The sequence below is a fragment of the Salmo trutta genome, chromosome 21 (assembly GCF_901001165.1).
Source record: "Salmo trutta chromosome 21, fSalTru1.1, whole genome shotgun sequence".
In the NCBI taxonomy this organism is placed as follows: Eukaryota; Metazoa; Chordata; class Actinopteri; order Salmoniformes; family Salmonidae; genus Salmo; species Salmo trutta.
The window spans coordinates 34,902,167-34,930,134 of record NC_042977.1 but is presented as its reverse complement, the minus strand read 5'-3'; the positions used below and the strand labels follow the sequence as shown (position 1 = coordinate 34,930,134).

The 27,968-nt window shown below is 43.2% G+C and overlaps 2 protein-coding genes across 4 annotated transcripts; both read right to left on the bottom strand.

Moving 5' to 3' along the window:
* Positions 1–315: 315 nt before the first annotated feature.
* On the bottom strand, positions 316–8,044 carry ipp (intracisternal A particle-promoted polypeptide). Of its 2 annotated transcripts, XM_029705352.1 has the most exons (10): positions 7,956–8,044; positions 6,739–7,207; positions 6,402–6,613; positions 6,002–6,221; positions 5,647–5,802; positions 5,285–5,452; positions 4,974–5,111; positions 4,595–4,717; positions 4,236–4,456; positions 316–847 (listed from the first exon to the last, which is right to left on the bottom strand). In XM_029705352.1, exons 2-10 carry the CDS (start codon positions 7,097–7,099, stop codon positions 623–625), a joined length of 1,824 nt encoding a protein of 607 aa, XP_029561212.1. In that variant the 5' UTR covers positions 7,100–7,207; positions 7,956–8,044; the 3' UTR covers positions 316–622. The 2 variants fall into 2 exon arrangements, with proteins under 2 accessions (XP_029561212.1, XP_029561211.1); XM_029705351.1 differs by having other exon boundaries at positions 6,739–8,036.
* A 6,209-nt stretch (positions 8,045–14,253) lies between these two features.
* LOC115157257 (phosphatidylinositol 3-kinase regulatory subunit gamma) lies at positions 14,254–22,790 on the bottom strand. 2 transcript variants are annotated; one of them, XM_029705350.1, is made up of 7 exons: positions 22,705–22,790; positions 18,050–18,444; positions 17,571–17,839; positions 17,201–17,377; positions 17,013–17,087; positions 16,648–16,818; positions 14,254–16,464 (listed from the first exon to the last, which is right to left on the bottom strand). In XM_029705350.1, exons 2-7 carry the CDS (start codon positions 18,404–18,406, stop codon positions 16,158–16,160), a joined length of 1,356 nt encoding a protein of 451 aa, XP_029561210.1. In that variant the 5' UTR covers positions 18,407–18,444; positions 22,705–22,790; the 3' UTR covers positions 14,254–16,157. The 2 variants fall into 2 exon arrangements, with proteins under 2 accessions (XP_029561210.1, XP_029561209.1); XM_029705349.1 differs by having other exon boundaries at positions 22,410–22,788.
* Between the last annotated feature and the right edge of the window lie 5,178 nt (positions 22,791–27,968).

Sequence of the window (27,968 nt, the reverse complement as noted above, 5' to 3'; positions counted from 1 at the left end):
TCTACCCCCAAGTCATAAGACTCCTGAACAGCTACCAAGACTATTTGCATTGTCCCCTCCCACGCTGCTGCTACTCTATCTATGCATAGTCACTTTAATAACTGTACATATTACCTCAATTACCTTGACATCGGTGCCCCCGTACATTGACTCTGTACCTGTATGCCCTGTATATAGCCACGCTATTGTTATTTACTGCTGCTCTTTAATTATTTGTTATTCTTATCTCACTTTTTTTATAGGTATTTTCTTAAAACGTCATTGTTGGTTAAGGGCTTGTAAGTAAGCATTTCACTAAGGTCTACACCTGTTGTATTTGGCGCATGTGACAAATACAATTTGATTTGATTTGTTTGGCATACATTTTTAAAGTGAAAAATCTGAGTCTTCTGATACCATGGAATTGCCCCTAAGCTAAAGCCATTTTGGCATTTATAGCTCTGTAGCTAACTCAAGTATCCAGATCTCAGGCAAAGTTACTCATCATGTAATCTCACGGTACCAGACATAAAACCGTATTCTCGTCTGAGAATGAGGTTTGTTCCAGAAAAAAAGAAAACAGCTACTCATCAGGTTTCGTGGTTCACCGAACCACCTCCCTTGGTTCTACTAGGGCTCAATCTCAGAGCACGGCCACGCCCCCGTCACAGCGACTGGTGATCATGTTGCCAATCTCCGTCCAGGTGTCCAGGTGGGGGTCGTAAATCTCCACAGAGTCCACCGTCACGGGGGCCGAGAAGTCTCTGCTGGAGGCCCGTCCCCCCACGGCGTACAGCAGTCCATTAACGGCTGACACGGACACCCCGGCCCTCGCCACTGCCATGGGGGCCACCTCCACCCATTTCTCCTTTTAGAGGGAAGGAGTAATGGATACAGAGTTGAGAGAGACCGTCTGAGGGAAATCAGAGGCGTTGTAGTGTTTCCATCTACAGTTGAAGTCGGAAGTTTATATACACCTTAGTCAAGTACATTTAAACTCAGTTTTTCACAATTCCTGACATTTAATCCTAGTAAAAATTCCCTGTTTCAGGTCAGTTAAAATAAAGTGGTGATCCTAAGAATGTGAAATGGCAGAATAATAGTAGAGAGAATGATTTATTTCAGCTTTTATTTCTTTCATCACATTCCCAGTGGGTCAGAAGTTTACATACAGTCAAGTAGTATTTGGTAACATTGTCTTTAAATTGTTTAACTTGGGTCAAACATTACGGGTAGCCTTCCACAAGAAGTTAGGTGAATTTTGGTCCATTCCTCCTGACAGAGTTACTGAGTCTGGTTTGTAGGCCTCCTTGCTCACACGCGCTTTTTCAGTTCTGCACACAAAAGATTGAGGTCAGTGCTTTGTGATGGCCACTCCAATACCTTGACTTTGTTGTCCTTAAGCCATTTTGCCACAACTTTGGAAGTATGCTTGGGGTCATTGTCCATTTGGAAGACCCATTTGCGACCAAGCTTTAACCTCCTGACTGATGTCTTGATGTTGCTTCAATATATCCACATAATTTTCCTGCCTCATGATGCCATCTACTTTGTGAAATGCACCAGTCCCTCCTGCAGCAAAGCACACCCACAACATGATGCTGCCACGCCCGTGCTTCACGGTTGGGATGGTGTTCTTCGGCTTGCAAGACTCCCCCTTTTTCCTCCAAACATAACGATGGTCAATATGGCCAAACAGTTCTATTTTTGTTTAATCAGATCAGAGGACATTTCTCCAAAAAGTACGATCTTTGTCCCCATGTGCAGTTTCAAACCGTAGTCTAGCTTTCTTATGGCGGTTTTGGAGCTGTGGCTTCTTCCTTGCTGAGCGACCTTTCAGGTTGTCGATTATAGGACTTGTTTTACTGTGGATATAGATACTTTTGTACCTGTTTCCTCCAGCATCTTCACAAGGTCCTTTGCTGTTGTTCTGGGATTGATTTGCACTTTTTGCATCAAAGTACGTTCATCTCTAGGAGACACAACGTGTCTCCTTCCTGAGCGGTATGACGGCTGCGTGGTCCCATGGTGTTTATACTTGCGTACTATTGTTTGTACAGATGAACGTGGTACCTTCAGGCGTTTGGAAATTGCTCCCAAAGATGAACCAGACTTGTGGAGGTCTCCAATTTCTTTTCTGAGGTCTTGGCTGATTTCTTTTGATTTTCCCATGATGTCAAGCGAAGAGGCACTGAGTTTGAAGGTATGCCTTGAAATACATCCACAGGTACACCTCCAATTAACTCAAATTATGTCAATTAGCCTATCAGAAGCTTCTAAAGCCATGATATCATTTTCTGGAATTTTCCAAGCTGTTTAAAGGCACAGTCAACTTAGTGTATGTAAACTTCTGACCCACTGGAATTGTGATACAGTGAATTATAAGTGAAATAATCTGTCTGTAAACAATTGTTGGAAAAATGACTTGTGTCATGCACAAAGTAGATGTCGTAACCGACTTGCCAAAACTATTGTTAATAAGAAATATGTGGAGTGGTTAAAAAACTACTTTTAATGACTCCAACATACGTGTATGTAAACTTCTGACTTCAACTGTACATAAAGCTATGATGAGCTATGGTGACAATGTGTGGCTTTTTAAACAATGCTGTATTTACAGTGCATTCGGAAAGTATTCAGATCCCTTGACTTTTTACACATTTTGTAAGGTTGCAGCCTTTTTCTAAAATTGATTAAATTGCCCGCCCCTCCATAATGACAATGTTTGCAATTTAAAAAAATAATACATTTACATGTTTTCTCAGTACTTTGCTGAAGCACCTCTGGCAGTGATTACAGACTAGAGTCTTCTTGGGTATGATGCTACAAGCTTGGCACACCTGTATTTGGGGGGGGGTCTCCCATTCTTACATTTTACATTTTAGTCATTTAGCAGACGCTCTTATCCAGAGCAACTTACAGTAGTGAATGCATACAAATCATACTTTTTTTTGTTTGTTTCTGTGCTGGCCCCCCGTGGGAATCGAACCCACAACCCTGGTGTTGCAAACACCACGCTCTACCAACTGAGCTACAGGGAAGGCTGCAGATCCTCTCAAACCCTGTCAGGTCGGATGGGGAGCGTTGCTGCACAGCTATTTTCAGGTCTCCAGAGATGTTCGATCAGGTTCAAGTCCGGGCTCTGGCTGGGCCACTCAAGGACATTCAGAGACTTGTCCCAAAGTCACTCCTGCATTGTCTTGGCTGTGTGCTTAGGGTCGTTGTCCTGTTGGAAGGTGAACCTTCGCCCCAGTCTGAGGTCCTGAGAGCTCTGGAGCAGGTTTTCATAAAGGATCTCTCTGTACTTTGCTCCGTTCATCTTTCCCTCGATCCTGACTAGTCTTCCAGTCCCTGCCACTTAAAGTCATCCCCACAGCGTGATGCTGCCCCCATTATGCCATCACCGCAGGGATGGTGCCAGGTTTCTTCCAGATGTGACGCTTGGCATTCAGGCCAAATAGTTAAATCTTGGTTTCTTTAGATCAGAGAATCTTGTTTCTCATGGTCTGAGGGTCTTTAGGTGCCTTTTGGCAAACTCCAAGTGGGCTGTCATGTGCATTTTACTGAGGAGTAGATTGGTAGAGTGCTGCAGAGATAGTTGTCTATCTGTAAGGTTCTCCGATCTCCAGAGGAACTCTGGAGCTCTGTCAGAGTGACCATCAGGTTCTTGGTCACCTCCCTGACCATGGCCCTTCTCCCCTGATTGCTCAGTTTGGACAGGCGGCCAGCTCTAGGAAGAGTCTTGGTGATTCCAAACTTCTTCCATTTAAGAATGATGGAGGCCACTATGTTCTTGGGGACCGTCAATGCTGCAGAAATGTTTTGGTACCCTTCCCCAGAGCTGTGCCTCTACAATCCTGTCTCTGAGCTTTACGGACAATTCCTTCGACCTCATGGCTTGGTTTTTGCTCTGACATGCACTGTCGACTGTGGGACCTTATATAGACAGGTGTGTGCCTTTCCAAATCATGTCCAATCAATTGAATTTACCACAGGTGGACTCCATTCAAGTTGTAGAAATATCTCAAGGATGATCAATGGAAACAGGATGCATCTGAGCTCATAGCAAAGGGTCTGAATACTTATGTCAATAAGGTTTGTTTTGTATTTTTTTTATACATTTGCAAAAATGTCTAAAAACCTATTCTCGCTTTCTCATTATTTTACAATAAGGCTAACGTAACAAAATGTGGAAAAGGGAACAGGGTTTGAATACTTTCCGAATGCACTGTATAAATCCACCATAACTCCCTCACCTCTTCAGGGCAGTATTTCTCCACCGTCTCCAGGGAGCCCAGTGCCTCGTTCCAGCCCCCCACAGCGTAGATGCAGTTGTTGAGGCAGGCCACGCCCACGTAGGCCCGCCGGGTCACCATGACGGGCAGGGCACTCCAGCGCCGGGAGATGGGGTCGTACACCTCCGCAGAACGCAGCTCCATCCCCTCATCACTGATCCCCCCGATCACATAGATGAAGCCTAGACATAGGGGAGATGGGAATGATCAGCGGCCATTCAGAAAAATTCCGTCATTGAGACAGCGGAAGCAATTATATTGATACAGTATATTCTGTTGTAAATGTTTTATGTATTGTTGTTATGTATGAATTGAATTACCCTGTAACTCGCAGCATCCAAAGTAATACCGAGGCACTGCCATGCTTCCAATGATCTCCCACTTATTCTCTGTCGGGTCGTAGCGCTCCATTGTTTTCCCTATCTCTGATCCAACCCAACCACCTGCAGGAAGGAGACATGGTGAGGAGACATGGTATTAATACCTTATCCCATAGACCCAAGTGAAAGACTCTTAGACACTCATTTCTTCATTCCCTTCTTTTAAAAAAATAACTGATCTGACATGACTGTTTTGGTGAAAGCTATGCAGTGGAAACCTTGCTTTCACCTGTCCAATCATGTTAGATCTGTGATGACTTCAAGGAGGGAAAAAATTAAGCATGTATTCCCAATCAAGGCCTTGGCTTCGTTAGTTTACCCAGTGCGTAGAGAGCCCCATGACATGGGCAGACCCCGACACCACATCGAGGGAAGTTGAGAGAGGCCACAGCTGCCCACTGCTTAGTCACCGGGTCGTATCTCTCTGTGCAGTCAAATATCATGGAGTCCTTCTCCCCTGGGAAATGACAAGAAACAGAATACTAGAAACATAACTGTATTGCCCTGAGGAAGACACATGTTGAAACACATGGCATGTTCTCTGCACAAACAAACACAGAACCACACAGACAGGACTCAGTCCACTCAGTAATATCTGACTATCCTAAATAAATAGAATGAGAGTCTCACCTCCCACGACATAGATCATGCCCTCCAGCACAGCCACTCCCAGCCCGCTACGGGCCTGGTGCAGGGAGGACACGGTGGTCCAGTACTGGCTGAATGAGTCAAAGCGTTCCACGCAGCTCAGGGCCCGGCTGTCACTCCAACGGCCGCCCTGCAGTCGAGTGTAGCCTCCTGAGACAGGGGAAACCAACCGTGACGCAACAGCCTGGATCACTTCATGAAATGGAATAATTCAATTTGGATCGAACTGGTACTCATATAATCTGTTGAGTTTACACTGAAGATGCTACAACAAAAATGGCCACCCCAGTTCTGTTTTCGTCAACATATAAAGGTGGCCATGTGCTGAACTGAGGTTTACCTACCTATGGCATAGAGGTATTTCCTGGCCTTTCTCCTTGGCCTCATCTTGGCTGGCTGTAACAGGCTGTACATCTTATTCTCTTTGGGAGACTTGCTGACCTCTGTGTATTCCCTCAGCAGTGTCTGCAGCGCCACCCGCAGGCTGAAGTCAGAAATGCCTACAAGGAGAAATTATATGATGTCATCGATTAGCAGCACAACAATAAAAATCAGGGGGAAAGATACTGGTTTGGGGATAAGTACATTTTAATGGTGTGAGGAATAAAAAAGGATCTAAGAAAATCAGTTCTTGATAAATCAGGAGAAATAAGGACATTCCTTCCTGACAAATCAGGAGGAAACATCTTTCCATCTAACCTTCGATGTACTTGAAGAGTCTCTGTGGGGAGAGCAGGGGGAACCTGACTGGGTCCAGCACCTCCACCACATGCTTCTTCCTCTTGGTCACGTCCTGTAGGACCCAGTCCATGGCCGCCGTGAACACCTGGTACTCATCCTCGATTCGCAGCTCCTCGCTGCGCAGCAGCTTCACCAGCTGGCCCTTGGACAGGCCCCAGAACTCGTCCGACACACACACCTAAAGGTCAGATGTTTTGAATGTGATTTTGTTTTTTGATGTCAGTGGTAACAGGTTACACACCCTCAGCAGATTAGAATGAGATGAAAGGAGAAAAGAGCCTCAGAGAGGAAAGGAGGGAAGAGAGAATCTGAAGACAGATAGACAGAGATGGAGGAAGAAAGAGACCATGCGTAGCACCTCCAGAAAGTGGACCTGGATGTAGTTCTCAGTGAACGCCAGCATGTCCATGCAGGCGATCTGCTCAAGGAACTGGTATACCCCCACACAGTTGGACGGGTCCATGTGGCCCTTGAGGAACTCTCCACAGATAGACACCACCTCACTCAGCTGCAGCATGTCTGCTGCCACCATCAGCTCCTGCATGTTCTCCACCGTCACGTTAATCATACCTGGACGGGTTCAGTTCAAAGAAACACAAAGAAATCTGTATCATGTATTACTTACTGTTCTTTGTATGAACACACTACTGTACACTACACACTCAGTAAATGGTACATTTCCTGACAGGGCGAACCTGTGTATATGAACTCCAGCAGGACCTCAAACACTGGTGCCTCCACCCCCAGGATCTGGACCTCTTCCTTGTCTGCCTCGCTCATCCCCCCAGAGAAGAGTGCGGAGAAGTAGGGGCTGCTGGCAGCCAGGACCAGCTTGTGGACACTGAACACACGGCCTCCCAGCCGCAGCCTTACGTCACAGAAATCTGTCCGGAGGCGCATCTTGTTCATCTGGGCCAGGATGAGTCGGGCGTAGCGGTCCGATGCAAACAGAGCCTGCTCAGCGGACTGGGTCGTCACACTAGTTGCAGGTATGTCACCGCTGCCACAGCCACTGCTCCCAGGTGGGGAGCGAGGTGGAAACGTCACAGAGGACATGGTGGCTCAGTGACAGGGAGGGAAAGAGACAGGGGCGGTGTCACAGACACAGTCTACCCTTACTGCTGCTTCATGGTGCAGGACTCTTCAAGTGGACACATCATCTGACTCTAGGCAGAAGAGCATGAGAAACATGAAAGATGACACAGTATGTTATGTTACATTTGAGAATGTAACAAGTTGGTGTAACGTTACAATACAAAATAACATCATTATGATAAAAAGTGCCAAATATTTGATGCTGGTGTTCTGTCTGTTGCTTTTGTCTTCAACTGTGTTTGTGAGAACAAGAAATAGAGGGGGATGAATTCTTTCCTCTATTGAGTTCAAGTGATGTATTATATAACTGTTCATGTATCAGTTATCAAAAAGGTCCCTTGTTTTTATATCACCACCACCATCTGGACTAGTTGAAACTGTACAACCTGCTCATGACAACATATTTGCTATAAAACACAGCATTTCATCCACCATTGATCTGTGACTTTGCTCTGTGGTCGCTAGCTAAATCTAGGAGACAAAAAGAATGAAGTTAGTTCACCTCACTTACTAGCAACCAGACCAAGATGGATTTACAATAATGTTAATTTAGTTCACGGTATAAAAAGTATAGCTGCATCATCAGATGGATTGCTGTGTCCCACTAGTCTGGCTACTAGTGTACCGTCGCCCTAGAGATCAGTTGGTTGGTAAGCAAACATACCTGCAGCTAACGTTAGCTAGCTAACGTTAGCGCCTGCTAAATTATGTGACAGATAGGGTCAGACCATTTTATTATTTGAAAGTTAAATCACGACAATAATCGAAAATGTTCAAATGGAACCTTGTCTACACAAAGGAAATATAATACACCAACCTGCACAGTTGCTTGCTAGTCCACATTAAGTTTTCCAGTTAGTTCATTTCCAGCAGGCAACTTCCGCAAACAGATCTGTCAATCTTTTTTCTGGATCGACTGTACGGTCTTGAGTGGATGGAATACTAGGGCTAACTAAGCAAATACCAAACGTATAATGAAGTCAACACCAGTAGATGGCATCATTGCCCTTAGCGTGCAAGTGAAGCACATGCAAAAAATAACCAGGGTTGGGACCAAAGGCCTGCATTGCTGCCTGCGTGCCTACCAAAATGAAGGCCACAGTCATTGAGTTACAACCACATGATTATTATTTCTATAATTCTGCATGTAGCACTTGGTCAAGGAAAAGCAAGACATGGCCCATAGTTTGCAATATCTTTATCTTTTCTGTAGTTTGGTTATAATTTGCCCACAGTGCTGTTGATTGTTAAATGACAGGGCACACAGTGAGTGTTAACATTTTTTAAATAGGGTTTAAGAGGTCATGGACCCTAGCCTTGTATATAATCCACCAGACTGATTTCCGCTGCGCTATTGGTTGTGAACCATTCATGTAAGCTTGCGAGATCAGACGGTTTTGAGGCTTTACATGGCCCCTACATGCACTTACTGCACACTTGCCTGTAGCCCCTGCTTAGTGCTTAAGCTATTAACATTATGGCCATTAACTGTGTGAAACAACTGGCTAATCAGATATGTCAATTAGAGCAGAATCAGGACAGTAAGCCTATAACAAGCTTGTTAATGGGTTTTGTAGAACATAGGCTACTGTACGGAAAGTGAATTCATTCAATTTACTTTTTGAACCTGAACCTATTGACTGTCGTTAAATAGACTTTCTTTGGCCTGACAGACACAGGGTGGACATTTCTAGCCCACCAACCCATTACTTCTTTCATTTTTGGGACATTTGGATGATTTGATTGTCTGGAACCCTGTTCACGGTGTCTGAAACCTGTTCCTCTTTAACCTTAAGGTTAAAAAGGTCAATTAATCAAGACAATCAAGAACTTGGTTCAATTAGCTAATGCGATTTAAAGAAGATCTTCAAATCCCTCTTCTTCTTCACTAGTTAGCCCTTTATAAATTGAATCTATAAATCAAGTCAAAGTGTATTGGTTGCGTACAAAGTTTAGCAGATGTTATAGCAGGTGCAGTGAAATGCTTATGTTACTAGCTCCTAACAAAATGTCAAATGTTTTGAAATTATAAATTAAATCAAGAAATGGCGGAACAAATTCAATTAACAATTCAAATAGCACTGTAACAGTAATCCAAATGCAATCTACACGTATATACAGCAAATTAATTTACACAAGAATGATATGCACAGCAGTAGATATATTAGAGTGAGCTATGTCAAGAATCCAGTATACGGTGTGTATTAACAGTGTAACTAAAATGCAATGTACTGTACAGTAGTACAAATATTAGAATGAGCTATGTCGCAAATACAGTATTTAAATGCACAGTACAAAACTCCATGGCAAAATGGACAGAATTGCAGGAAATTAGCTTCCGGTCCAGAATAGGGAATATAGAAAGTATGGACAGTATTAGAATAGAAAAGGTATGTACAGCAGTAGTTATATAGGATGAGCCATGATACAATTTATACATATAAAGTGGGTAAAACAGTATTTAAAAATTATTAAAGTGACCAGTGTTCAATGACTCTATGGACATAGGGCAGCCGTCTCTAAGATGCAGGGCAGAAGGGTACATCTGATATCCATTCAGGTGCAGGGTACACCTGATATCCATTCAGGTGCAGGGTACACCTGATATCCATTCAGGTGCAGGGTACACCTGATATCCATTCAGGTGCAGTGTACACCTGATATCCATTCAGGTGCAGGGTACACCTGATATCCATTCAGGTGCAGGGTACACCTGATATCCATTCAGGTGCAGGGTACACCTGATATCCATTCAGGTGCAGGGTACACCTGATATCCATTCAGTGAGGTTTTGTATCTCGTGTATCTCCCTAATATCAAATGCAGTCCGTTCTGTGGCCTTGTGGGGGATATCATCAGTAGAGTATCTTCGCCTGACTAAAGGTCTTATATCCTCTTACTCCTCCTGGCTGACCTTGCCATCCTTACACTTCCAGCTCTAATTCCTCCGTGATTAGTCCCCAGCGGCCCTCCAGCCATCTGCATGTAGCTAATGGTTTCCAATCCCAGGCCACATCCAAGTGACACTGGCCCTGTGTCAGTCCAGTGGCCAGCCATATTAATCTTTCAGAGCTGAACACCTTTACACGGTTGACTGTCGAGGTGGACGGAGGTTCTTGTTCACAGACAGAGGTGAGATAATTTTATGAGGATTATGAGGGGGCCCGGGCCAATTGGGTTCCGTAGTTAAATCAGAGGTCATACTCGGTGCAAGTGGACTCAAACTGATCTGGTGAGACTCGTGAGAGTAACTGGGATGGAAAAGAGGACTTCCGGGTAAACTGTGGCAATTGTAAGAGGATTTTCCTGGATAAATAAATACATGAATTAATATAATTATATGATGAGGGTGAGTGAAGAAGGGTTATGAGGTTTATTTAGAGGAGGACAGTGTGTGAAAGATGGATCCCCTGGCTGCCAAACTAGCTCCTACAGATCTTATTTGCTGGATTAGAATCCCCCTGGATGGTTTGTTAGCAAGCATAGGGCGGTCAGTCAGCAGGAGGTAGTAGCCTACTACCCCTGCTGAACCAGCAGAAGGGATTCTAAGTAGTCTATAAACAGTTAATTATTTGCTTATAGATTTTGTTTATAAATAAATTAGATCCCTGAGGTAGTAATGCCCTGGGATAGACAGTCACTTGACTAATATAATTAAGCAATAAGGCCCGAGGAGGTGTGGTACATAGCCAATATACCTTGGCTAAGGGTTGTTCTTAGGCACGATGCAACCCCATATAACACAAATCCCAGAGTTGCCTTATTGCTATTATAAACTGGTCACCAACGTAATTAGAACAGTAAACAAGTAATTTTGTGTCATACCCCACAGCTTTCAGCCAATCCGCATCCAGGACCCAAACTACCTTGTTTATAATTAAGCAATAAGGCCCAAGGTTGTGTGGTATATGTCCAATATAGCACGGCTAAGGGCCCTTCTAAGCACGACACAACGCGGAGTGCCAGTTTCAGGTCAAGTCATTGGAAATATACTACAAACCCCAGAGGTGCCTTATTGCTATTATAAACTGGTTACTAATGTAATTAGAGCAGTAAAAATACATGTTTTGTCTACCCGTGGTATATGGTCTGATAAACCACGTCTGTCAGCCAATCAGCATTCAGGCCTCAAACAACCCAGTTTATAATACCAAATAAATAGGATAAATGATTCAGTCAACACTGGCGACAAGAACGGTTCAGCAATGGAACAATGTGTGCACAGTAGTGATAAAATACACAGCAGGCCTGGATAAAATTGATAAGACAAGTAAAAATCTAAGCAAGCATGTATATAATAAAATTACAGTTAATAAAATACGATTTTTACTGGGTTGAAATGACATTAAAACAAATTGTATAACGAGGATAGCCCTATTCTTTGTAATTGTGTGAGCATTGACTGGATGTCATGAAGCAGTTAGGACAATTTTTGTTTAATGTTGGGGACTTTCAAGATTCTGCAGTATTACAAAACAGACAATGTATACATAACTAACCACATTTTTTCATGCCTTCCACAAACCATCCAAGTGAATATATGCTGGTGAAAGGAAAGAATCACCAGTGTCAGTCACTGGGCTACAGTCTGCCTCCAACATAGCAACTGGCTGCTGATTGGCTGCCAGTCAGAGATCAGTTCGCCGTTTCATTGGTGGACCAGGTTGGTGTGGAACCGGAGAGGCAGACAGAGACAGAGGGAAGAGGGCCGTCATTGGCTCAATTGCCAATGCCTGAGAGCATGTTTGACGGTGTAGTTTAGGGTTGTCACTAGTTACCAAAACCACAAAGTCATAAACCCCGCCTATTTCTTATATTCCTCGGCTCAAAATTTGATTTTAAACCTAACATGAACCACACTGCTAACCTTATGCCTAACCCTAACCTTAATTTAAAACCAAAAAGCACATTTTTGTTTTCATTATTTTTTACGATATAGACCATTTTTACTTTGTGACTGTAGTAACTAGTGGAAACAGTATTTTAGGTGTTACTACAAAGGTAATTCATTCTCCTCAAGCCCTCCTTGCTCTGAAGTTATTTCGAAGGGGGGATGGTGATAGTAAGAAAGCAAGGGATTGCAAAAATAAATTAAACAGTAAGTGGATTATCAATGGAAGAATGCAAATGTGCAAATATTGCCATGAGGGAAAGAGATGAGGGTTATGGCGGGAAGACAGTTTCAGGTCAAGTCAGTCAGAGAGTTCAAACCAGGTAGCATCGATTATTAGGCTCAAACTGATAAAGTGAAGTTGGGATGAAAATTAAGGGCTAAATTGGAGGTGTAATCGGAGCTGTCATTCTGTCACTCAGTGTTGCAGTGCAAAATTAACCTGTGCAATCTGTCTCGTGTAATCTGTCTCGTGATGCTTTGCCTTCTGTCCACTTTATAATCAGGAACACACTGACACGCAGACACACACACACCCTGGTAGTGAGTCAGCAGCAGCTCATGGTGGCTGGCACGGTTGCAGTGAGAACATACAGGCTGTCCTGACTCCACTGCATCTGGTCCATCCTTCCCGCCAAGCAGGCTGTCCTGTCCACTCTCTAAACCCTGCCCATTTCTACAATTTCTCTTCTTAAATATGCACTATGCAACAATTGCTCCTCCATTTCCTGGTTGCTAAAATTGTAATAGTTTGCCACATAAACTTCAGTTTATGTGACAAAACAAGCAATTATAGTGTAGAGAATCATTGTACCATCTAAACCACTGTGAAATTGCTTTTCGATAACCAAAAATATAGTATTTTCAGCTGTTTTAAACCGGTATGCAAAACCAGAGAGCATAGAAATAATGAACATAGAACAGATCTACTGCTTCTTCAACCTGGTCTCAGAGCATTTCGGATTATTCTGTACGTATATCCGTGATACTCCATTTAGTATGATATGTTACGTTTCGTATGGTATGTATACATTTCCATCACTCATTTTGAGTGATTATGTTACGTTATGTTACTAATTTACAAAATATACAATATCTTTACTAATTTGCAAAACGTACAAAATGTTTACGAATTTGCAAAACGTATGATATGTTACAAATTCTAGCTAGGTGGCTAACGTTAGTTACTTTAGCTCGTTAACGTTAGCTAGGCTAGGGGTTAAGGTTAGGTAGGAGTTAGGTAGGTTAAAGGCTTAGGGTTAAGGGAAGGGTTAGCTAAACGGGTTAAGGTTAGGTTAGGGGAAGGGCTAGCTAACATGCTAAGTAGTTGCAAAGTAGCTAAAAAGTAGTAAGTAGTTTAAAAGTTGCTAATTAGCGAAAATGTTAAGGTTGTCCGTCATTTTTGCCTCAAGTAACCATCTGTCTTATGTAACCATACCAAACGTAACATATATTAAATGGGGTATCTTGGATTTACATGCTTTGAGACCAGGTTGGCTTCTTAAACTTGCTTTCAATGAGAATGAAAGATCTATCACATTTCTATGCGAATTTTGTCTTCTCCCAAAAAGTTGAACTTCACAGCTTTCAAATTTGACTTTAAACCTATCCCTAACCCAAAATTTAACCACCCTTCTAAGCTTATTCCTAACCCTAACCTTAACCCTAAATTTAACCACCCTTCTAACCTTATTCCTAACCCTAACCTTAACCCTAAATTTAACCACCCTTCTAACCTGATTCCTAACCTTAACCCTAAATTTAACCACCCTTCTAACCTTATTCCTAACCCTAACCCTACATTTAACCACCCTTCTAACCTTATTCCTAACCCTAACCTTAAATTAACACCAAAGATCTTTTTTGTAGAATCTGACTTTGTGGCTATCTTATCTAATGGAAACCCTCATCCCTTCTTTCTCATTTGACCCATGTCGCCATGTTTTTTCTCTCTCTGTCTCTGATTGACTCATGTGTTATGTCCCTATGTCCCTTCTCAATCACTCTCATCACACCAGGATTTTATAGAGGTGAAAGGATGTCCTGAGGCTGGGGGGATGATCTGTCCATAAGCAACTGCTCGGGTGAGAGATTTCACTCCTGCCTCGTGTGTAGGATTGGCAGCAAAATTTAAAGGCATAGTGATGTCTTAATAAGATATATATTGTAATTGATTGGTTGCATTAACACACACTTGGAAGAAGTGGAACAAGGACAACACAACTTCAACAAAACCCTCATCAGTTTATTGTCTTCAGCAAGAAAAAAGAGAATCTCACATTGCTTAAAGTCACCCCAGGAGTTTCCTCAATGCTCCTGTCTAGTTTTTAAGAATGACTAAAACACCCTCCATCAACCCAACCACAAACGTTTTACAGTATCTCAATACAGAGTGTCTTTTGTCCTCAAACTTGACATATGTGCCAAGAGCAAAATGTATTATTTTCCTCTTAAGCTATGTAGGCCTACATGTCATGAGGAAATATTAAATCGCTCTTATTGAGCAATGCCACAGTTCAAGTAATAGAGACAGAATGTACACTTCCGCATCTCTGGCAGTTCACACAATGTTCTTAAAAGGTCACGTCATCAGATGAATAACGCCACCAATTAAAAGTTAGTGCATTTCTGTGGCAAAAGCTGATGACCCCCCATAATTATAATAATGAATTTCTAAAATTACAAATACTGTTGGATTGCACTTTCCTCAAGCTTTCATCTTCTGTGGCATATTTCAGAAAATATATAATATCAAAAAATACAAAAAGCTTATACTTTGAATAACAGAATATAATATACAGTACTTCAATTTATGTTTTGATCAAGCACGTGTGGTGTGTTTTCCGCTATCACCATAAATGTAATTTTCTGGTCGGAATATATACTTTATCACTAATAGCAAGTGCTTTGGTTATTGGATACAATATGGAAAATGTCATTCTAAGGATATCCAGAAAATTGTTTATGCTACATACAGTACATATCAACTGGTAACTGGGTTATATTTTGTCCCCCCAAAAAAAACAGCGCTATTATCAAGATGCGCCACATAAGTTCCTATATTTGCATGACTATGTACTGAAATACCCAGAACATGTTTGGTCTGTATACCACAGCTAGCTACGCCACTGAGTTAGCCATCTTGTTTTTCTGTACCATTATATTCTAAATCCACTTTTATGATCTTCTGTGCATGGACATCACAACAATTAAAATGTTTTCAAATAAATTCTAAATTCCAAGGTATTGGGTGTATTACAGTCTCATTTTACATTAGCACCAGTACTTGTGTTGTCAAAATGGGACCCTAGAAGTCCAAATAAAAAACAGCACCTGACATATTGTGACGTAGTATATGTAGTCAGTCATCTCCCGGATGACCAGGCCCACTAAAACAAATAAAATCCCATGAAAGAAAAGGTGAAAAATGGGTACAAAAAAACAAATAGCAAACAGAATCTTATAAAAAAACAAAGTCCTAGCTGACATTCAAGTTCCGGTCAAAGTTCCAATTAAGTGAAATTACATTCACCAATCCGTTGGAATCATCCTAGTGCAAATTTCACACATTATTCTTCGAGAAAAGAACACCCTCCAGTAGTCCTCGTAGGATAGCTTCAGTACGCAAACACGTCCGCCCTAAAGTAGTCCTCGTAGGATAGCTTCAGTACGCAAGCACGTCTGCCCTCAAGTTGCTTCAGCACGCAAACACGTCCGCCCTCAAGTAGTCCTCGTAGGATAGCTTCAGTACGCAAGCACGTCTGCCCTCAAGTTGCTTCAGCACGCAAACACGTCCGCCCTCAAGTAGTCCTCGTAGGATAGCTACAGTACGCAAACACGTCCGCCCTAAAGTAGTCCTCGTAGGATAGCTACAGTACGCAAACACGTCTGCCCTAAAAGTAGTCCTCAAAGGATAGCTACAGTACGCAAACATGTCCGCCCTAAAGTAGTCCTCGTAGGATAGCTACAGTACGCAAACACGTCCGTCCTCCAGTAGTCCTCGTAGGATCGCTACAGTACTACGCAAGCACGTCCGCCCTCAAGTTGCTACAGTACGCAAACATGTCCACCCTAAAGTAATCCTTGTAGGATGCTACAGTACGCAAACACGCCCCACAGCTGACTAATCTACATCTCCGGAGCGGCTGCAGGGAGTCCAGCGGGTAGTTTAGTTTGAGTCTGTAGAAGGTGGTGTTCCTCCGTCTGTTGTAGCAGGCAGTCCTCTGTGGCTGTGTGTGCCAAGGCTGACGAGACAGGAGTGACGTGGACAGGGTGCTCCAGCCGGACGTCCAGAGCCTGGTTGTGCTGTGCCAGGGAGTTGAGGCGGTAGTGCAGAACGAGCTCCTTCAGAGAGCAGTGGAGGTCGTAGGGCTCAGCGAAGCCATAGCCACGTGGCGTGCTATAAATCATGCAGTGCTTCACTTCTACATTAACACTGAAAGGATACAAAATAAAAATATAGGTTAGTACCAGTGTAGCCTTGGGAACATGGACCACAGTGAAGTAACTTAACAAGAGCTTATAAAACAGTGTAGCAGTATTCCCATATTCTTCCTAGTCTACTTTCCTTCATGACCATTTACATATTGTTATTTTTTCACAGGAAGAGGACACTCACACTACGGAGCAGGCGTAGCAACCCTGCTTGCTGCTCTCGCGGATCAGGAAGGTTCCGGTGGGTTTGTCCATCAGCATCTCCTCAGCCTGCGTCCTGCTTAGCTCGCCCACGAACCAGCTCCCCTCGTCATGGTGCGCCAGTCTCTCACTCTCGCCCTTCAACACGTAGGTGCTGCACACACCAGAAAGAACATTTAACAATAATTGATAAGAATCGTAAATGATAAGTAAGTAGTGTGCATACTATTTATACATTAGTATTGAATAAGTTCTAAACAGTTATAAGCACTACAAGCATTTCTTAGCACAACTAAATACAATTAAGAAGTATTATAACAATTTAGGTCTATAATGTGAAATACTTACTTGTCACTGCTATTGTCTTGGAACCCCAGCCAATCGTTAATGCGTTTCTGTTGCACACCTTCGTAATTCAGCCAACTGAAAAGCAAAGAGACAACAAATGAATGTCTGTGCCAAGTGTTTGAAAAAAGCTACTTTTCATTAACAGTGACTTTAATAGAATAGAATAAAATAGAAGTATTGTAATGTACTTGAGGTACTCGTCTCTGATGTTGCGTAGCTCTATGAGGTCAGGCCTGAGGCTGTTGATCCTCCTATCTGTCTCTCTGTAGTCCTGGACCTGGGTCCTCAGGTCCTGTTCTAGATGGACCTTACTGTCATAGATCTCCCCCAGCCGAGACTTTAGCTTCTCATAGTTCATCAGGAATCTGGGGAGCAAAGGTCATGAGGGGTCAAAAGAAGGGTCAGGGGTAGTGCCACTGGCCTGAGCTGAACCACAGCTGCATGCAAGTCAGAGGGAGGAAACAATAAAAAGACATCCATCTATCCACACTATGAGCATACGTCTCACATTCCATGTGAGATAGACCAAGATGCAACCAGACTAGTTACCAGACTCACCTCTCCAAGTCCTTCTCTGTTCCCTTGGATCGAATGCTCCTCTCACACTCCTCCCCATAACGCTCCTGCTCGAGACACTGCTCCTCGAAGATCAGCATGGTCTCGTTAAAGGCCTCTATCGCAGTTCTCTTCATCTGGATCTCCTGTGAGGTTTTAGTGTAGGCCTCGTACAGACAGTCAAACTGTTGACTCTTCTCCTGGTACTGACTGTGGTACTCCTGTAGCTTCCTCCCGGCCACATCAACACTGTCCACTTTCACCTGCTCATCCTGGATACAGACATACATATTTAATACATTTATGAAACTCACGGCTGGTCCAGCAGACATAAACTTGTTGTCTGTGTATGATGATTGTCTTCAACTTAGTTACAAAACCAAAGGCAAATTTCCTTCCCTGACAAATGTCAACTCAACTCTATTGCATTCTTTGAAGACCGTCTTGAAACAGCAGATGGATGAGAGGTGCCTATTGCCTACCTGTTGGAAGCGGGACACGGGGTGTGTGAGCATGACGTCCAGTACAGCGTTGTATTCCACCAGAGGATGGTGCTGGTAGTGCCAGATGAGCTCCACTACAGAGCAGAAGGTCAGGGGCTCTGAAAAGCCATACTTCCCCTCACGGTGGTAAATCTTAATCAGCTTGCTGTGCCCGTCTTTTCTCAGCGTCAGCGTGAAGTCTCCTTGTGTCTTAGTGGAAGCGTCACGAACCAGGAAGGAACCATCAGGTGTGTCGCGGAGCTTCTCGTTGACTTCCTCCCTGGAAATGTCTCCCCAGTACCACTCGGCATCCTGCAGGGGATATACTGGGGCTTCCCTTGGGCAGTTGTCGTTCATGAAGGAGGTAATGGGTTTGGCTGACCTGGGAGGGAGAGCTGAAAGAAAAAGAGATCAGATCAGGATGACAGTTTGTAAGAAAAAGCTGTTTCAGCACAAGTGGGGGGGGGGGGGGGGGGGGGGTGCATCTCTATTCAACCCCCCCATACACACACACTCTCTCCAGACACTGTCAAATCTCCAGACAAGTCTAGGCATGTCCCCAGCTGATAACAGTTTCTGTCCTAATGGCCCAGATCGACCATATCAGGACTGACAACATGCCAGACTGCCACATGCTCTGAAACAAAGATGGAGGACAAGATCAGTCAGTGAAAAAGAGGGTAGGTTCACACACACAAAGCCGGCTAACTCCAGTATGCTTTTAATATTTTTTTTCTTGCAGGGGAAATAGATTTTACATATTTTTCAACAGGTCAGAAAAACCAACAATGAAGCTAAAGCAAATGTAAATGCTGCAAATTCTGCCCATGTTCACTGGTCTGTCAGTAAAGTGCAAATGTAAGACAAACTTTGAGTGGGGTACATTTTACATCCCCTGCTTGTCCAGTGTCCAAACTGCAACCGCCCAAAACCATAAACCATCCATCTTCAGGGAGGATTCTAAAGTTATGATCATATATAAAACAATTACATTTTTCAGACTTTCTAAACTCTCTTAAAGGTGCACTATGCAGAAATCGCTCTGCTATATCCCGGTTGCAAAAATTCCAATAGTTCCCCTATTTTCCGTTTATGAGACAAAACAAGCAAGTATAGTGTAGAGAATCACATTTATATGTGAAAAGTTACATATTGCAGCTTTAACTTTTCCAAATACATTTTAAAACTAAAAACAACAAAAAACGTCTGGATCTCTCCAAAAATGACAAGAGGGGGTTGGGGATGGGGGGAGAACACCACATCAAGAGGAGAAAGGCGATATGTTTCACTACAGGACAGTAGTGCCTTTCAGGAACCTGTAGCAGAATTGCACATAACTTCAGTCAAGAGGAAATGCCTTCCTCCGCTCTCTCTTTTTTTAACAACTGTAAAATAAGCACAAGACAGGTGCAAAAGCACTATGGCAGACAGGCAGCAGAAGCTGAAACCCTGGATTCCTACTAGACTCAGCAAAATTCACCCTGCACACCTACTGTATGCATGCATGCATGCATGTATGTATGCATGTACAGTTGAAGTCAGAAGTTTACAAACACTTAGGTTGGAGTCATTAAAACTTGTTTTCAACCACTCCACAAATTTCCTGTTAACAAATTATTTGTTTTGGCAAGTTGGTTAGGACATCCACTTTGTGCATGACACAAGTAATTTTTCCAACAATTGTTTACAGACAGATTATTTCACTTATAATTCACTGTATCACAATTCCAGTGGGTCAGAAGTGTACATACACTAAGTTGACTGTGCCTTTAAACAGCTTGGAAAATTCCAGAAAATGATGTCATGGCTTTAGAAGCTTCTGATAGGCTAATTGCCATAATTTGAGTCAATTGGAGGTGTACCTGTGGATGTACTTCAAGGCCTACCTTCAAACTCTTTGCTTGACATCATGGGAAAATCTAAATAAATCAGCCAAGACCTCAGAAAAAAATGGTAGACATCCACAAGTCTGGTTCATCCTTGGGAGCAATTTCCAAACACCTGAAGGTTCACGTTCATCTGTACAAACAATAGTATGCAAGTATAAACACCATGGGACCACGCAGACGTCATACCGCTCAGGAAGGAGACACGTTCTGTCTCCTAGAGATGAACGCACTTTGGTGCAAAAAGTGCAATCAATCCCAGAACAACAGCAAAGGACCTTGTGAAGATGCTGGAGGAAACAGGTACAAAAGTATATATATCCACAGTAAAACGAGTCCTATATCGACATAACCTGAAAGGCCACTCAGCAAGGAAGAAGCCACTGCTCCAAAACCGCCATAAAAAAGCCAGACTATGGTTTGCAACTGCACATGGGGACAAAGATCATACTTTTTGGAGAAATGTCCTCTGGTCTGATGAAACAAAAATAGAACTGTTTGGCCATAATGACCATTGTTATGTTCGGAGGAAAAAGGGGGATGCTTGCAAGCCGAAGAACACCATCCCAACTGTGATGCACGGGCGTGGCAGCATCATATTGTGGGGGTGCTTTGCTGCAGGAGGGACTGGTGCACTTCACAAAATAGATGGCATCATGAGGATGGAACATTATGTGGATATATTGAGGCAACATCTCAAGACAACAGTCAGGAAGTTAAAGCTTGGTCGCAAATGGGTCTTCCACATGGACAATGACCCCAAGCATACTTCCAAAGTTGTGGCAAAATGGCTTAAGGACAACAGTCAAGGTATTGGAGTGGCCATCACAAAGCCCTGACCTCAATCCTATAGAAAATGTGTGGGCAGGACTGAAAAAGCGTGTGAGAGCAAGGAGGCCTACAAACCGGACTCAGTTACCCCAGCTCTGTCAGGAGGAATGGGCCAAAATTCACCCAACTTATTGTGGGAAGCTTGTGGAAGGCTACCCGAAACGTTTGACCCAAGTTAAACAATTTAAAGGCAATGCTACCAAATACTAATTGAGTGTATGTAAACTTCTGACCCACTGGGAATGTGATGAAAAAAATAAAAGCTGAAATAAATAATTCTCTACTGTTATTCTGACATTTCACATTCTTAAATGAAAGTGGGGATCCTAACTGACCTAAATCAGGGAATTTGTACTAGGATTAAATGCCAGGAATTGTAAAAAAAAAAAAACGTAGTTTAAATGTATTTGGCTAAGGTGTATGTAAACTTCTGACTTCTTGGCTGATTTCTTTTGATTTTCCCATGATGTCAAGCAAAGAGGCACTGAGTTTGAAGGTAGGCCTTGAAATACATCCACAGGTACTCCTCCAATTGACTCAAATTATGTCAATTAGCCTATCAGAAGCTTCTAAAGCCATGACATCATTTTCTGGAATTTTCCAAGCTGTTTAAAGGCACAGTCAACTTAGTGTATGTAAACTTCTGACCCACTGGAATTGTGAAACAGTGAATTATAAGTGAAATAATCTGTCTGTAAACAATTGTTGGAAAAATGACTTGTGTCATGCACAAAGTAGATGCCCTAACCAACTTGCCAAAACTATAGTTTGTTAACAAGAAATTTGTGGAGTGGTTGATGTAAACTTCCGACTTCAACTGTATGTATGTGTGGTGTGTACGTGTGTGTATGTGTGACTGTGCCCATCACTCTGGAGGTTGTGTCATGATGTAAAGTAGCCTAGGGGCTAATACACAAATACCGTATTATAAGGAATAGAGTTTATAAAAGCACATATAAAGGTACATTAATTAGGTATTTCAGTTCATGCAATACAGGGAATTGTCCCTCTCTTTGACACAAACCAGCCCAATGCACCATGTCATTCACTGTAATCGCTTATAGAGACTACTAAATGAAAGATATCACACGATGTGATATATTCTAAACTATTACAATATCACATCAAGTAGGATAGGCTACACGTGAATTTGTAGTTTGAAAATAAATCATGCGACAAGTTGGTAGGCTTTCAGTGCTTGCGTACGAATTAAATATGGTCGGCTACAGTAGACTAGAGGAGAAAGGGGAACAAAGCAGTCGTTTCATGCGGAATTTCTTCTCCACTCAACATTGTTCACGCGCTGGTAAAATGCGTTATAACATAATAATACGATACAGAGTATTTCACCAACCTACGACCAAAAATATCATGTTTAATTTTGATATATCTCTTTAGTAACACGAAGCAAGACAAAGAGCAAAACCACCGCTTCAAGCAAGTCCACGAGAAAAGTATTACGTAATTGGCAAGCAGCGAATTGCACTTTGCATGTCTGGGCAAAGCCCATAGAGAGGACACACAATAATGTACCAGCACAGACACCTGTGTGTGCACAACTGGCCAAATGTCAACGTTCTATCATCGTTGGAAGTGATGATTAATATGATAATATGCATAATGATTACAGATCCAACAAATACCTGGAGGTGCCTGATCCATTTCGATGTAGAATATGACTTCAGAGGGATAAAACATCCCGTTCCAAACGTTTATATTGCAAACCGTCTTGTTGTGAGGTATCTTTCCCTGTCTTGCGATGCGTGAGAAATACAACTTTTACTTGCACCAGAGTGAAAGGATCATAATGGCGAGTCGTTTTAGGAACATATGCGGCCAATTTCAGATTAGACAGCCAGTAGCAGGATTGTCCATTAGTCCAATTTCGGAGAATATAATTTGCGACAAACTCGTAATTGGTTAAATACATTTACTCACAGAAAGTGTTCTGCAAAAAAAATAGTCATTTCCAGCCACGTCTGTCAGTATGGCCTTGTCGGCGCCGCTCCAAACTTCATCGCGCAGAGGTAGCAGTCAGGAGATTTTAAAGGGATCTGGAACATCATCTTGGGAGAAACCAAAAGACACCACTTTCAAAGGGAGGGCTGCCCCCACAAGGTGGATTGCTTAAAGCAGACAGACAGAAAATAGTATACATTTCTGATGTAAATCTGAAATAGTATCATGTTGTCTTGTATTTGAGTGATTATAGCCTATATAGCCTTATAGACAGAAGATTATTTTGACAGAAGATTATTAGTGGGTGTATTGTGTGATAACCACACCCATAAATTGGAAGTGGTACCTTCCCTGCCCTATCATTTCATTGAAGGATCTCAATGCAAGGTAATTTGCTGATTTATTTGACGACACGAATGGAAGGAACTACCATGCACACAGATAAATTGTTTATTTTCAGTAATTATTCTCAGCATTGCAAAGGCATGGACAGGCAGATCCTGATCGATGAGTAAATGAACAACAATAACCAATATGAATGGCTTTCCAGGTGCTGTTTAAATGTTACAAGATACTACTAGCCTGATCAGTTATATAAATTGGACATAGCGGTAATATGTGGTAATATGCTGTTAATTGCAATTAGATCATCATTAATATGCAGGTATAGGCCTACCACTATTACTACAGTACTATTACATTTGACCTTATAATGTACATCTAAGATCATGATATATACACACAATTGACACAAATATGTGCATTTCTGTCCTTTTAAAGAACAGAACAGCATTGTATACATTCTGTCCAGGCTACAATCCAAAGGGCCATCTAGTCTTGAAACGTTGTGGCAGTAAATATAGCCTAGTTGAACAAGGCCTGTGTTGGACAGAGGCCTTTCTCTGTTGGTGGCCAGTGGTTTATGGCAGGCATCTTTTGACCTCTACTCCATAGTGGAGAAGGTGATGAACCTCAGCACCCCATTTTCCCACCAGGAAGGAGAGAACAGAGCTTTTCCAGTGTCCTCTAGCCCCTCTGGGTCTTTTCAGTGTTCACTAGTCCCTCCGAGTCTTTCCAGTGTCCACTAGTCCCTCCGAGTCTTTCCAGTGTCCATTAGTCCCTCCAAGTCTTTCCAGTGTCCATTAGTCCCTCAGAGTCTTTCCAGTGCCCACAAGTCCATCTGAGTCTTTCCAGTGCCCACTAGTCTGTCTGCGTCTTTCCAGTGTCCATTAGTCCCGCCAAATCTTTCCAGTGTCCACTAGTCCCTCCGAGTCTTTCCAGTGCCCACTAGTCTGTCTGAGTCTTTCCAGTGTCCATTAGTCCCTACAACTCTTAATGGTGTCCACCAGTCCCTCCAAGTCTTTCCAGTGTCCACCAGTCCCTCCGAGTCTTTCCAGTGTCCACTATTCCTTTTGATTCTTTCCAGTGCCCACTATTTATTTTGAGTCTTTCCAGCGTCCACTAGTCCCTCTGAGTCTTTCCAAATCAAATCAAATCAAATTTTATTGGTCACATACACATGGTTAGCAGATGTTAATGCAAGTGTAGCGAAATGCTTGTGCTTCTAGTTCCGACCATGTAGTAATATCTAACAAGTAATCTAACAATTTCACAACAACTACCTTATACACACAAGTGTAAAGGAATGAATAAGAATATGTACATTTAAGTATATGGATGAGCGATGGCCGAACGGCATAGGCAAGCTGCAGTAGATGGTATAGAGTACAGTATATACATATGAGATGAGTAATGTAGGGTATGTAAACATTATACAAAGTGGCATTGTTTAAAGTGACTAGTGATACATTTATTACATCCAATTTTTTATTATTAAAGTGGCTAGAGATTTGAGTCAGTATGTTGGCAGCAGCCACTCAATGTTAGTGATGGCTGTTTAACAGTCTGATGGCCTTGAGATAGAAGCTGTTTTTCAGTCTCTCGGTCCCAGCTTTGATGCACCTGTACTGACCTCGCCTTCTGGATGATAGCGGGTGAACAGGCAGTGGCTCGGGTGGTTGTTGTCCTTGATGATCTTTTTGGCCTTCCTGTGACATTGGGTGGTGTAGGTGTCTTGGAGGGCAGGTAGTTTGCCCCGGTGATGCGTTGTGCAGACCTAACTACCCTCTGGAGAGCCTTACAGTTGTGGGTGGAGCAGTTGCCGTACCAGGCGGTGATACAGCCCGACAGGATGCTCTCGATTGTGCATCTGTAAAAGTTTGTGAGTGTATTTGGTGACAAGCCAAATTTCTTCAGCCTCCTGAGGTTGAAGAGGCGCTGCTGCGCCTTCTTCACCACGCTGTCTGTGTGGGTGGACCATTTCAGTTTGTCCGTGATGTGTACGCCGAGGTACTTAAAACTTTCCACCCTCTCCACTACTGTCCCATTGATGTGGATAGGGGGTGCTCCCTCTGTTGTTTCCTGAAGTCCACGATCATCTCCTTTGTTTAATTGACGTTGAGTGTGAGGTTGTTTTCCTGACACCACACTCCGAGGTCCCTCACCTCCTCCCTGTAGGCCGTCTCGTCGTTGTTGGTAATCAAGCCTACCACTGTAGTGTCATCTGCAAACTTGATGATTGAGTTAGAGGCGTGCATGGCCACGCAGTCGTGGGTGAACAGGGAGTACAGACGAGGGCTGAGAACGCACCCTTGTGGGGACCCAGTGTTGAGGATCAGCGGGGTGGAGATGTTGTTTCCTACCCTCACCACATGGGGGCGGCCCCTCAGAAAGTCCAGGACCCAGTTTCACAGGGCGGGGTCGAGACCCATGATCTCGAGCTTAATGGCGAGTTTGGAGGGTACTGTGGTGTTAAATGCTGAGCTGTAGATGATGAACAGCATTCTTACATACAGTGGGGGAAAAAAGTATTTGATCCCCTGCTGATTTTGTACGTTTGCCCACTGATAAAGAAAGGATCAGTCTATCATTTTAATGGTAGGTTTATTTGAACAGTGAGAGACAGAATTACAACAAAAATATCCAGAAAAACGCACGTCAAAAATGTTATAAATTGATTTGCATTTTAATGAGGGAAATAAGTATTTGACCCCCTCTCAATCAGAAAGATTTCTGGCTCCCAGGTGTCTTTTATACAGGTAACGAGCTGAGATTAGGAGCACACTCTTAAAGGGAGTGCTCCTAACCGCAGCTTGTTACCTGTAAAAAAGACACATGTCCACAGAAGCAATCAATCAATCAGATTCCAAACTCTCCACCATGGCCAAGACCAAAGAGCTCTCCAAGGATGTCAGGGACAAGATTGTAGACCTACACAAGGCTGGAATGGGTTACAAGACTATCGCCAAGCAGCTTGGTGAGAAGGTGACAACATTTGGTGCGATTATTCGCAAATGGAAGAAACACAAAAGAACTGTCAATATTCCTCGGCCTGGGGTTCCATGCAAGATCTCACCTCGTGGGGTTGCACTGATCATGAGAACGGTGAGGAATCAGCCCAGAACTACACGGGAGGATCTTGTCAATGATCTCAAGGCAGCTGGGACCATTGTCACCAAGAAAACAATTGGTAACACACTACGCCGTGAAGGACTGAAATCCTGCAGCGCTCGCAAGGTCCCCCTGCTCAAGAATACATATACATGACCGTCTGAAGTTTGCCAATGAACATCTGAATTATTCAGAGAACAACTGGTGAAAGTGTTGTGGTTAGATGAGACCAAAATGGAGCTCTTTGGCATCAACTCAACTCGCCGTGTTTAGAGGAGGAGGAATGCTGCCTATGACCCCAAGAACACCATCTCCACCGTCAAACATGGAAGTGGAAACATTATGCTTTGGGGGTGTTTTTCTGCTAAGGGGACAGGACAACTTCACCTCATCATTTGACGGGGCCATGTACTGTCAAATCTTGGGTGAGAACCTCCTTCCCTCAGCCAGGGCATTGAAAATGGGTCGTGGATGGGTATTCCAGCATGACAATGACCCAAAACACACGGCCAAGGCAACAAAGGAGTGGCTCAAGAAGAAGCACATTAAGGTCCTGGAGTGGCCTAGCCAGTCTCCAGACCTTAATCCCATAGAAAATCTGTGGAGGGAGCTGAAGGTTCGAGTTGCAAAACGTCAGCCTCGAAACCTTAATGACTTGGAGAAGATCTGCAAAGAGGAGTGGGACAAAATCCCTCCTGAGATGTGTGCAAACCTGGTGGCCAACTACAAGAAACGTCTGACCTCTGTGATTGCCAACAAGGGTTTTGCCACCAAGTACTAAGTCATGTTTTGCAGAGGGGTCAAATACTTATTTCCTTCATTAAAATGGAAATCATTTTATAAAATTTTTGACATGCGTTTTTCTGGATTATTTTGTTGTTATTCTGTCTCTCACTGTTCATATAAACATACCATTAAAATTATAGACTGATAATTTCTTTGTAAGTGGACAAACATACAAAATCAGCAGGGGATCAAATACTTTTTTCCCCCACTGTAGGTATTCCTCTTGTCCAGATGGGTTAGGACAGTGTGCAGTGTGATTGCGATTGCGTCGTCTGTGAACCTATTGGGGCGGTAAGAAAATTGGAGTGGGTCTAGGGTGTCAGGTAGGGTGGAGGTGATATGATCCTTTACTAGTCTCGCAAAGCACTTCATGATGACAGAAGTGAGTGCTAGGGGGCGATAGTCGTTTAGCTCAGTTACCTTAGCTTTCTTGGGAACAGGAACAATGGTGGTCATCTTGAAGCATGTGGGAACAGCAGACTGGGATAAGGATTGATTGAATATGTCTGTAAACACACCAGCCAGCTGGTCTGCGCATGCTCTGAGGACACGGCTAGGGATGCCATCTGGGCCGGCAGCTTTGCGAGGGTTAACACGTTTAAATGTTTTACTCATGTTGGCTGCAGTCAAGGAGAGCCCGCAGGTTTTGGTAGTAGACCGTGTTAGTGGCACTGTATTGTCCTCAAAGCGAGCGAAGAAGTTGTCCAATGTCCATTAGTCCCTCCGATTCTTTATGGTGTCCACCAGTCCCTCAAGTCTTTCCAGTGTCCATTAGTCCCTCTGTTTCTTTATGGTGTCCACCATTCCCTCCAACTCTTTCCATTGTCCACCAGTCCCTCCAAGTTTTTCCAGTGTCCACTAGTCTCTCCGAGTCTTTCCAGTGTCCACTGTTCCTTTTGAATCTTTCCAGTGTCCACTATTCATTTTGAGTCTTTCTAGTGTCCACTAGTCCCTCTGAGTCTCTCCAGTGTCCACTAGTCCCACCAAGTCTTTCCAGTCTTTGCAGT